This window comes from Lathyrus oleraceus, chromosome 5, assembly GCF_024323335.1.
Source record: "Lathyrus oleraceus cultivar Zhongwan6 chromosome 5, CAAS_Psat_ZW6_1.0, whole genome shotgun sequence".
NCBI lineage: Eukaryota > Viridiplantae > Streptophyta > Magnoliopsida > Fabales > Fabaceae > Lathyrus > Lathyrus oleraceus.
Window position 1 is genome coordinate 575,583,038 of NC_066583.1, and position 11,529 is coordinate 575,594,566.

Consider the following 11,529-nt stretch of genomic DNA (forward strand, 5'->3'; position numbering starts at 1 on the left):
TAGCAATTACATAAATGATACAGTTTCTAAACAATGAATAAAGTATCTTGATTTCACTGTAAGGTTATGTAGAATTTACATAAAAGACTAATTGACCATATATACTACATATTCATTGACAATAACTTGACAGATTTGAAAACACATTGGTGCTAACAGTTTATAACTTGAGAACAATTTCTATAAGAACACAACATGTTGCACTCTTTAGTATCTCTTGTGAGTGTTGCTTCTTTTTGTATCCTCAAGTTCCCACATATTCTTCAATGACTTCCATTTGTGTTCAAAAGTGTCACTAAACTTTTTTGCAATTTGGTAAATATGATTCCTTGGAGGATACGTTACCATTGCATTAGAGAACACAAGCCTCATGTCGCTAGCAAACTCATCCTCTGTTGCATACAACCTCATTTTTCTCTCTATTTCCTTCAAACCTATTGCCTTTATCTTACACTTATTAGACTTTGCTATTTTTGGAGGATCTTTCAAATCCCAACCATCTCTGTCTACCAACATCCTCTTCAATATCAACCAACATTGCCTCCTCTTAACACACTCCATCACTTTCTTCAACCCACATTCTTCACCTCTTATCACAGAATCCTTCATGTTATCCTTTGGTTGAGACAAAGGTGTTGTTTTGGAAAGTTGGTTCTTGATCATCTTCTTGTCTTCAACAACATTGTCATTATCCTTTGGTTGAGACAAAGGTATTGTGTTGGAAACTTGGTTCTTGATGATCTTCTTGTTTTCAACAACATTGCCATTATTCTTTGGTTGAGACAAAGCTGTTGATTTGGTTTGATAATTTGAATCAACCCAATAACAGGATATGATTGGTTTTACAGAATCTTGAATCTTCTTTCTCTTGTTTTCATCTGTGGCACAAGAATCTGAATCGCGTTTTCTTGAACCAGGAGGATAACTGAGCTTGATGATAAGTCTTTTACGAGGTTGTGTGTTCGAAGGGTTAGTATTGGGTGTTGTTGAGGAAGAAGGTTTGGTGTTATGTTGCATGGATGTAGTTAAGGAAGAAGGGTTTGTGTTCGATGCTTCTAAGGAAGAAGGTTTGGTGTTGTCGGACATGGATGTTGTTAAGGAAGAACAAGGGTTTGTGTTGGATCCTGTAAATGTGAAGTCTTGATTTTAGGGAGATATATCATTAATAACACAATTTTAAATATTCAATCTTATTTATTTTGTTTTATTTTAATCGTTTTTAATTTTAGTATCTAACTAATAAGTTATCTCAAAAGATATTAATTGTAACAAACTTTCTATTTCATACTTAAAAAAAAAATTATAAATAACAAAAATTTGAAATCTTTTAAAAACTTATTTTTAATTTTTTTATAACAAACAAGACTTAACATCATTTAGAAAAGTAGTTTTTAATTACTGTTCAATCTTTAAACAACAATATAAAAATATTCATTATTTTATTATTTTTGTACATAAATAATGATCTGTGTGAAAACATAAATAATTTTATTAAACAAATCACAATAATGAATTAAACATAGAAAACCAAAGTGACTAAACACTACATACCAATTTCATCATAAGGTGAGGGCAAGAGTTCTGGTGAATTTTCAAACACATTGTTTCGAGACATTGCAAGTCGAATTTGAAAAGAGAAGAAAGTTTCTTTGTTTATAAAATTCTACAACTTCAAACTAAAAGAATCTTGATTTATATAGAGATATAACACAAGATATAATATCTTGGTTGATATAAAAATAATTAATGATTAATAATAAATCCACTTAAATCAAATCAATTAGTTTAAGTAATGAAGATAATGTTGATTTTATTTTTATTTTCTAAAATATCTCAACAAACTAATATTTACTTTCATCTTATCTAATTAATATTTTGCTTATTTTTTTAATTTTAAATTTAATGAAATTTATAATTTTATTTCAGCTCACTTTTAGAAAAAAAAACATGTTATTTTTAATTTAAAATAATAATTTATATTTTATTTGTAATGTACACGAGTCACTCAATATTTCTTAGTTTTCCTTTTACCAAACTATTTTTGACCTACAATAAATATCTCAACAAACTATGCATATATACTTTTATTTTATCCATGAAATATTTTACATAACTTTTTAATAATTTTACTTTTTAACTTTAGCAAAATAATTTAGCCTTTTTTAAAGGCCAAGTTCCACACCCAGTTATTTTTATCTAACAAATTTTATATATCTACTTTGATTTTATCCTATAAATAAATTTTTCTAAATTTTTAACAAACACGGTTTTAATTAATTCATAGTCATTTATTTTCAAAGATATAGTTCTTAGACTTAAAACAAACACCCTCTTATCAGGAGAATGATTTCATTTTAAAAGGATTGTGACTATTACTATTATATTGTAATAAAGCTAATGCTTAAAAATGTATATTAATTATATTAATTGTTTAGGTGATAACGATTACATTTGAACTTAAATATTAGTTAAACAATTTAATTATTTATTAATAATAAAAATTGTATAAATTCAAATTTTATTAAACTAAGCTTTGAACATAAATAATGATCTCTTTTGAACCTTAGAAAATTCATTTCCCTCCACTAAGCTAAGAAATAAGATTTAAACTAAAAATTAATTTTATATTTTTGTACATTATTTTATAAATAATTTTTTTTCTTCATATTTTAATAAAAATATAAAAAATAATTGTTGGTAAATTAAGTCAAATATATTTGTTTCAAACCCTAAATTGGAGGAAAATATTCGAATGGGGCCTATAAGTTATTTCAACCCGAAGTTGGCTTTAGGGTTTCATCAGTTACTTAATTGTTTTTCTAATTTTGATTTTGATTTCACTTTAGGCAAGGAGAAAAATCTATGGTATATCTTCATCCATCTTCTTATTGATTGAGTGATTGAATTAATTGGGATACAAATTAAATTTCCACACAAGGGTAGAAAAATATTCGAATGGGGCCTAAATGTAAATTTTTTACTAAAATATCCCATATTTTAAAAAAAATTCTAAAATAATTCAATTTAAAAAAAAAAATCTCAATCTACCCCAATTCTAAAACAAAATACTTAAGGCATGGGCGCCAGACCAATTGACGTTTATCCTTAATTTTTAAGAGGGGGCGCCAATTGGATTGGCTACGGCACATGGTGCTGCCAATCCAATTGGTGCCCAGGTACACTAATTGAGAGGAGGCGCCAATTGGTTTGGTGCTTCAGTGTAATGTACAATTTTTTTCTTCATAAATAGAGGTGTTGTCTGATTCATTTTTCCACATCTCATTTCGTCATATTGCAAACATGTTTGGTGTTCGCCGCCGCTATGGAAAAGTGATTTATTCGAGAGACAAGCCTCCGATGTTGATGCTCTTCTGGAACATTTGTAGTTTCGATCAACTGAAGAGGGAGTTGGTTCGTTGGTTAGATGGAAAAATATCAGAAGGAGAAAAAATAAGACGTATTGAGAGATTCGATAATATATTTGGTTGGATGCGAGTAAAAACTGATAAGGATGCTAGGGAAATGATGTTTGGACGAGATGACATAAGTTTGATTATTGTAATCAGTTAAAAATGTTTTGTTTTAAGTTTTCTTATGTTGTAGTGATGTTAGTTATTAACCTTGTTGTAACAAAAAGATAATGATATATAAAAAATCAAGGATACAAAAATTGAAAGGAGCTACTAAATTATGATGCAGATGTTGCTCCTAGATTGGGACATTTGTTCTTATTGTGTCCGGGTTGATGACATATACTACGTAATCTTATCATTTTATCAGTCGTATCCATTTCTGTTCTAATACGTGTATTGTTTGACCGTCCTTTTTTCTTTCTTCGCATCTCATTGTTGTGCCAAACTATGTCACCTTCATATGGAGGCTAGTATTCCCCCATTGGTAGTACTGAGAAGCTTTTTTATACACATTCATAATGGTAATGGCCTTGTGAACATCAGATAGATGGATATAAGCATCTTGGTGAGTATGCACGCATGCCACAATGGCATGGGAGCAAGGAATACGGAAGGTCTAGAACTTTCCACAGTCGCACCAACTTCTGTTTAGTTTGACAGCATAGGATAAATTTGGCATCCCCTTATTGAGATCCATTGTTTCCTGTACACTGAAATTTTGCCTACGACGGTCAAAGACTGTAACTGCGTGTGTGCTAGCTTTGATACTTTCCTCTTTCATCACTTTCATACAACATTCACTGAATATTTGATCTGACACTAACATTGCACACCATCTTTCACCTCTGTTTGCGAATCTAGATGCCAACGTAATATACCATAAAGCCCAATTAATTCAATCACTCAATCAATAAGAAGATGGATGAAGATATACCATAGATTTTTCTCCTTGCCTAAAGTGAAATCAAAATCAAAATTAGAAAAACAATTAAGTAACTGATGAAACCCTAAAGCCAACTTCGGGTTGAAATAACTTATAGGCCCCATTCGAATATTTTCCTCCAATTTAGGGTTTGAAACAAATATATTTGACTTAATTTACCAACAATTATTTTTTATATTTTTATTAAAATATGAAGAAAAAAAATTATTTATAAAATAATGTACAAAAATATAAAATTAATTTTTAGTTTAAATCTTATTTCTTAGCTTAGTGGAGGGAAATGAATTTTCTAAGGTTCAAAAGAGATCATTATTTATGTTCAAAGCTTAGTTTAATAAAATTTGAATTTATACAATTTTTATTATTAATAAATAATTAAATTGTTTAACTAATATTTAAGTTCAAATGTAATCGTTATCACCTAAACAATTAATATAATTAATATACATTTTTAAGCATTAGCTTTATTACAATATAATAGTAATAGTCACAATCCTTTTAAAATGAAATCATTCTCCTGATAAGAGGGTGTTTGTTTTAAGTCTAAGAACTATATCTTTGAAAATAAATGACTATGAATTAATTAAAACCGTGTTTGTTAAAAATTTAGAAAAATTTATTTATAGGATAAAATCAAAGTAGATATATAAAATTTGTTAGATAAAAATAACTGGGTGTGGAACTTGGCCTTTAAAAAAGGCTAAATTATTTTGCTAAAGTTAAAAAGTAAAATTATTAAAAAGTTATGTAAAATATTTCATGGATAAAATAAAAGTATATATGCATAGTTTGTTGAGATATTTATTGTAGGTCAAAAATAGTTTGGTAAAAGGAAAACTAAGAAATATTGAGTGACTCGTGTACATTACAAATAAAATATAAATTATTATTTTTAAATTAAAAATAACATGTTTTTTTTTCTAAAAGTGAGCTGAAATAAAATTATAAATTTCATTAAATTTAAAATTAAAAAAATAAGCAAAATATTAATTAGATAAGATGAAAGTAAATATTAGTTTGTTGAGATATTTTAGAAAATAAAAATAAAATCAACATTATCTTCATTACTTAAACTAATTGATTTGATTTAAGTGGATCTATTATTAATCATTAATTATTTTTATATCAACCAAGATATTATATCTTGTGTTATATCTCTATATAAATCAAGATTCTTTTAGTTTGAAGTTGTAGAATTTTATAAACAAAGAAACTTTCTTCTCTTTTCAAATTCGACTTGCAATGTCTCGAAACAATGTGTTTGAAAATTCACCAGAACTCTTGCCCTCACCTTATGATGAAATTGGTATGTAGTGTTTAGTCACTTTGGTTTTCTATGTTTAATTCATTATTGTGATTTGTTTAATAAAATTATTTATGTTTTCACACAGATCATTATTTATGTACAAAAATAATAAAACAATGAATATTTTTATATTGTTGTTTAAAGATTGAACAGTAATTAAAAACTACTTTTCTAAATGATGTTAAGTCTTGTTTGTTATAAAAAAATTAAAAATAAGTTTTTAAAAGATTTCAAATTTTTGTTATTTATAATTTTTTTTTTAAGTATGAAATAGAAAGTTTGTTACAATTAATATCTTTTGAGATAACTTATTAGTTAGATACTAAAATTAAAAACGAGTAAAATAAAACAAAATAAATAAGATTGAATATTTAAAATTGTGTTATTAATGATATATCTCCCTAAAATCAAGACTTCACATTTACAGGATCCAACACAAACCCTTGTTCTTCCTTAACAACATCCATGTCCGACAACACCAAACCTTCTTCCTTAGAAGCATCGAACATAAACCCTTCTCCCTTAACTACATCCATGCAACATAACACCAAACCTTCTTCCTCAACAACACCCAACACTAACCCTTCGAACACACAACCTCGTAAAAGACTTATCATCAAGCTCAGTTATCCTCCTGGTTCAAGAAAACGCGATTCAGATTCTTGTGCCACAGATGAAAACAAGAGAAGGAAGATTCAAGATTCTGTAAAACCAATCATATCCTGTTATTGGGTTGATTCAAATTATCAAACCAAATCAACAGCTTTGTCTCAACCAAAGAATAATGGCAATGTTGTTGAAAACAAGAAGATCATCAAGAACCAAGTTTCCAACACAATACCTTTGTCTCAACCAAAGGATAATGACAATGTTGTTGAAGACAAGAAGATGATCAAGAACCAACTTTCCAAAACAACACCTTTGTCTCAATCAAAGGATAACATGAAGGATTCTGTGATAAGAGGTGAAGAATGTGGGTTGAAGAAAGCGATGGAGTGTGTTAAGAGGAGGCAATGTTGGTTGATATTGAAGAGGATGTTGGTAGACAGAGATGGTTGGGATTTGAAAGATCCTCCAAAAATAGCAAAGTCTAATAAGTGTAAGCTAAAGGCAATAGGTTTGAAGGAAATAGAGAGAAAAATGAGGTTGTATGCAACAGAGGATGAGTTTGCTAGCGACATGAGGCTTGTGTTCTCTAATGCAATGGTAACGTATCCTCCAAGGAATCATATTTACCAAATTGCAAAAAAGTTTAGTGACACTTTTGAACACAAATGGAAGTCATTGAAGAATATGTGGGAACTTGAGGATACAAAAAGAAGCAACACTCACAAGAGATACTAAAGAGTGCAACATGTTGTGTTCTTATAGAAATTGTTCTCAAATCTGTCAAGTTATTGTCAATGAATATGTAGTATATATGGTCAATTAGTCTTTTATGTAAATTCTACATAACCTTACAGTGAAATCAAGATACTTTATTCATTGCTTAGAAACTGTATCATTTATGTAATTGCTAAATGAGGAACATTAATATAACTCAGTCACATTAGTCTTACACAATTTCAATATTGGTTACATATCTTTTTATAATCTCAAACTACTATTGAAAGCCTTAACATGTTTTATTAAAACAGAAATTTCGTTGCAAGAGAATTATTTTCTTCCTTTTTTTTTCTCTTCTGATTGTGACAAGTATCAAAGGGATCCTTCTCTTAATAGTTTCCATCAGAATACAATTTAAATAATTAATGTATTTAAAGCTAATTTTAAAGTAAATACTTCAATTTTAAAAAATATTATTGAAGTAGTTATCAGAGTAAAAGAGCCAAGCTAGTAGCTACTTAAAATAGTCCCTAGTCACATTTCAAAAAATTAGGTTATACCTAAATTTAATTTAAAATTACTTATAAAATCAAACTAATCACAAATTAATAAATTTAATGAAAATCAAATAATAAAAAAAAAAATTACAAATTGATGTTTGGTTTCCCTAGTCTCAAACTTTTAGATGTTTGTGAAATCAAATAAACAACAAAAAAAATTGCATAAAATTGATTAATTATAAGATTAATGAAACTACAAATTAATAAAAGGATTTGTTTCAATTTATTAACATGTCATATTATATTTATTCACCTTAAAAAAATTGACTCTAAAATGATGTGGAGAACAAAAATTAAATTAAAACTTTATTTTGAAAAAATTAAATAAAGAAGTTAAAACGTATATATTTTAAATAATAGAAATTGCATTTAAGCTATAATGTAACCGTGTATATAAATATTTTACAAGTCATAATTTAGACAACCACAATATTTCTTGTCCACCTAAAGATATCCTATTCCATTTATATGTAGTCTTATTTCCAACATTTTTTACTTTTTTATATACATTTAAAGATTATATAAAAATGGTAAATGTATATAGTAGTAATTTGAAAAGAGATTTACATTTAGAGACAAACTTTTTATCAAATAAGTGCTTATATTTAAAACAGAAAGAAAGAGAAAGAGATATGTTTGGTGTCACAGTTGGTTTTGTCAAAATTATGAGAACACGTGCTAGTTTTATAAAACATACAACTTTTGTAAAATTAACTACTCATCAAAATTAAGTTAAATTTATAGAGAATCCACCGAACTTTTTTATAAGCAACGCTGTATTAAAAGAGAAGCACAAATGGTACTTCAACCTATCATTAATATCAAATATGTAATTCTTTGTATTTGTAAATGTTAGTTTGAATGTAGTCGAATAGAGTTTCTAATAGTTGGATATGATGGATTTGACATTGAGATAAATACATGAACTAGGTGTTATTTAGTTATTTAGAGAAGTAAGCAATCTCAGAGAGGTATCCAATTGTTGTAAGGGTGAAGAAAAGTTGAATAAATTTTTTAGTTGAAAGCAAAGAGAAATTCTGCAGAATTTGATTCATCTTCTTCCCTTTTTTTCTAAAATCCTAATTTCTCTTTTGTTCCTCAATTCACTTTCACATATTTCTTTTCTTCTCAAATCATTGTGCACGTGAATCATCATGCAACCAAGGAGTGGCTGAATCACTCGAGTGAAGAGTGGGGAACAAGAATCGTGAATCAATCAAGGAAAGTGATTAAATCTCATTTTGTAAAGAGGGATTTCCAACATCTTATATCTAGAACACTGATTGCGATTCTTGAGAAGTATATAACAATGACTTCTCATTCGAACGAGCATTTTCTAGCAAATCTTCCAATCTTGAATGGTAAGAATTAATGATAATTGATGCAAGCAGATGAAGGTTGTCTTCTGCTATCAAGACATATGGGATCTTATGAAGAATGAAGTATCACCAATTAGCGAAGAAGAAACAGATGAACAAAAGGTTGCACATAAAGATTTGACGAAGAAAGATTATAAAGTTCTCTTTATAATTTATCAATGCGTTTATCCAGACAACTTTGAGAAAGTTGGTGATCCATAATCATCGAAGGAAACATGGGATATCGTGGATAAATCGTTTAGAGGTGTTGAGAAGGTTAAAAAGGTGAGGCTACAGACTAACAAAAGAACGTATGAGTTGCTTCATATGGAAGAAACTGAAAGTGTGGCTTATTTTTTCACTAGGGTTACGAAATTGGTGAATCAAATAAAGATGTGTGGAGAAGTGTTGACATCAAGATCAGTTGCTGCAAAGATCTTAAGGTCATTGGCTCCAAAATTCGATCATGTGGTAGTAGCCATAAAAGAGTCGAAATATTTGTTAACCGTGACAAAAGAAAAGCTTCAAAGGACACTTGAACCTCATGAACGAATAATGGTTGAAAGACCAGCAAGCAAGTCGAAAGGTGATGTTGCTCTACATGCACAATCAACAAAAGATAAGAAAGACAAAGGAAGTTGGAATGGTGACAAAGGTAGAGGTGGTTACAACAACTTAAATGGCAGAAGTCATCAAAAAGAACAAAATTCGTCAAACTAGAGAAGACCCTCAAACCAAGGCAACCACATAGGTGGTGTTGCAGGTAGAGGAAAAGATGGTGGAAGGAAACCTGACAAGATCCACATTCAGCATTTCAATTTCGAGAAGTATGGTTACTACACTAGTGTTTATCCTGAAAACAAAATAAATAATCAAGAAAATGATGCAAGGATTGTAAGACACGAAGAAGAAGAGATGTTGCTAATGGTCACAATGAAAGAGGATGAAATATGTAAGGACCAATAGTACTTGGATTCAGGTTGCTCATCAAATATGACTGAAAGGAAAGATTGGGTTGTCAATATAAGCCCCTCAATGAAGAACAAGGTGAGATTCACAAATGACAATACCCTAGTCGTTGAAGGTGATCAGAAAAATAGCAAGTGTACTATTTTTCCTTTGTAGTAATAATGAGGAAAGTTCCCTGAATGTTGATCTCAAGGATTGTTTGAAAATATTGAGTTCCAATTGTTGTTCAATTAAATAAAAACTAAGGTTGGGTATTTTTGGTGCGAATATATAAAAATAATTACAATTAAAATAAATAGTGCAGAGAATGGATTTGAAAGATACGAGAGTAATATGTTAGGGAATGTGTGTGATTTTTCCCTGTAACAACTCTGAGTCACTATTTCAATAATAAATATCAATTAATTAGTACCAATTCTTAAGGATGTTTTCTCCTAATGCCTTAGTGAGAAAATCTTTAATCATTCATACCTAATCTCTATGTCCATAGAAATTAACCGGTGAAATTAAGTATTATTATTTCAAGAACAATTTTATTTCTACAGGGTATCCCTAGTCCTAGGTAATATCTACTATAGAATAATATCATGAAAGCATTATCAAAGGTGATCCAACCTAATTAATAATCATATAAAAATCTCAAGTATTTCGAAAGAGAAAGTGTTAATGACATCACGAGAATAAGTTAATTACGAAAAACAATATTGTTATTGCAAATATAAACTCAAAGTCATTACAGATTCAAGTTAGGGACACCCCCTAGTATTGGGGGATTTAGCTACTCATAGTATTCAAGCAAATAAAAATATAAAATGTAGATATTACAAGTATTCATATGAAACTTGACCTTCAGTTGCTTCTGCTCATGAAAATCTCGTCTCCCCCAAAACCTTGATTTCGCCAATTCTGAATCATGCGATTTTTCCTCTTAAAAAAAGTGTCCTTTCTTGTCTGAAAAACTCCCCTTTAATAGAAAAGTATTCCTCTCTCCTCAAACAGATCCACAAAAGTCAATAACATCAGCTTTCCATTTGACCAAAATGCCCTTCATTTAAGATTGACAAAAGAAAAGACAAAATGGGGTTTTTTGCACGCATGCATGCTACGGCCCGTAGTCGGTGCTATAGGTGGCCGTAGCAGGCTACTGTCTCTGATGATCATGTCCATGCCTCTCTACTACGGCCTGTAGCAGGTGCTACGGCTAATAGCAGGTGCTACGGGCGGCCGTAACAGGACACTGTTTCTGTAATATCTGGCCTTTGTTCCAAACCTTCCATTACGGTGCGTAGCAGGTGCTACGGGTGGCCTTAGTGGGCCTCTGTTTTGGATGGACTTTTGATCTATTTAGACCTCTCTTCTACGGCCTATAGCAGGTGTTACAGGTGGTCGTAGCAGGCCTACTGAAGCGTGGGAAACTTCTATAATTCATTGCGATTCTCCTTAGCTTCTACATCCGATTGTACTTGAATATCTATTTGAACCTGAAAGAAACTAATAACACATAACCCAAGCATAAAATGAGGAAAATGGAAACAAACTTAATAAACACGGTGAAAAGATTAAATGATGCTAACGGTAAAAGAAGGTGTAAAAACCACTTAAACTGTATACAAAATACAACTAACTCGCCTACTTTCACCTGTTAACATGATTA

At 29.7% G+C, this 11,529-nt stretch overlaps 2 protein-coding genes across 2 annotated transcripts; one reads left to right on the forward strand and one right to left on the reverse strand.

Moving 5' to 3' along the window:
- Window positions 1–207: 207 nt before the first annotated feature.
- Window positions 208–1,086, reverse strand: LOC127082164 (transcription factor GTE3, chloroplastic-like). The gene has a single exon (XM_051022389.1). It carries the CDS (start codon window positions 1,084–1,086, stop codon window positions 208–210), a length of 879 nt encoding a protein of 292 aa, XP_050878346.1.
- A 5,041-nt stretch (window positions 1,087–6,127) lies between these two features.
- On the forward strand, window positions 6,128–7,006 carry LOC127082165 (transcription factor GTE3, chloroplastic-like). The gene has a single exon (XM_051022390.1). It carries the CDS (start codon window positions 6,128–6,130, stop codon window positions 7,004–7,006), a length of 879 nt encoding a protein of 292 aa, XP_050878347.1.
- Window positions 7,007–11,529: the final 4,523 nt, after the last annotated feature.

Bases quoted from the DNA above. Each gene is read 5' to 3' on its own strand.
- LOC127082164 (XM_051022389.1), bottom strand. From the start codon at position 1,086: ATGTCCGACAACACCAAACCTTCTTCCTTAGAAGCATCGAACACAAAC.
- LOC127082165 (XM_051022390.1), top strand. From the start codon at position 6,128: ATGTCCGACAACACCAAACCTTCTTCCTTAGAAGCATCGAACATAAAC.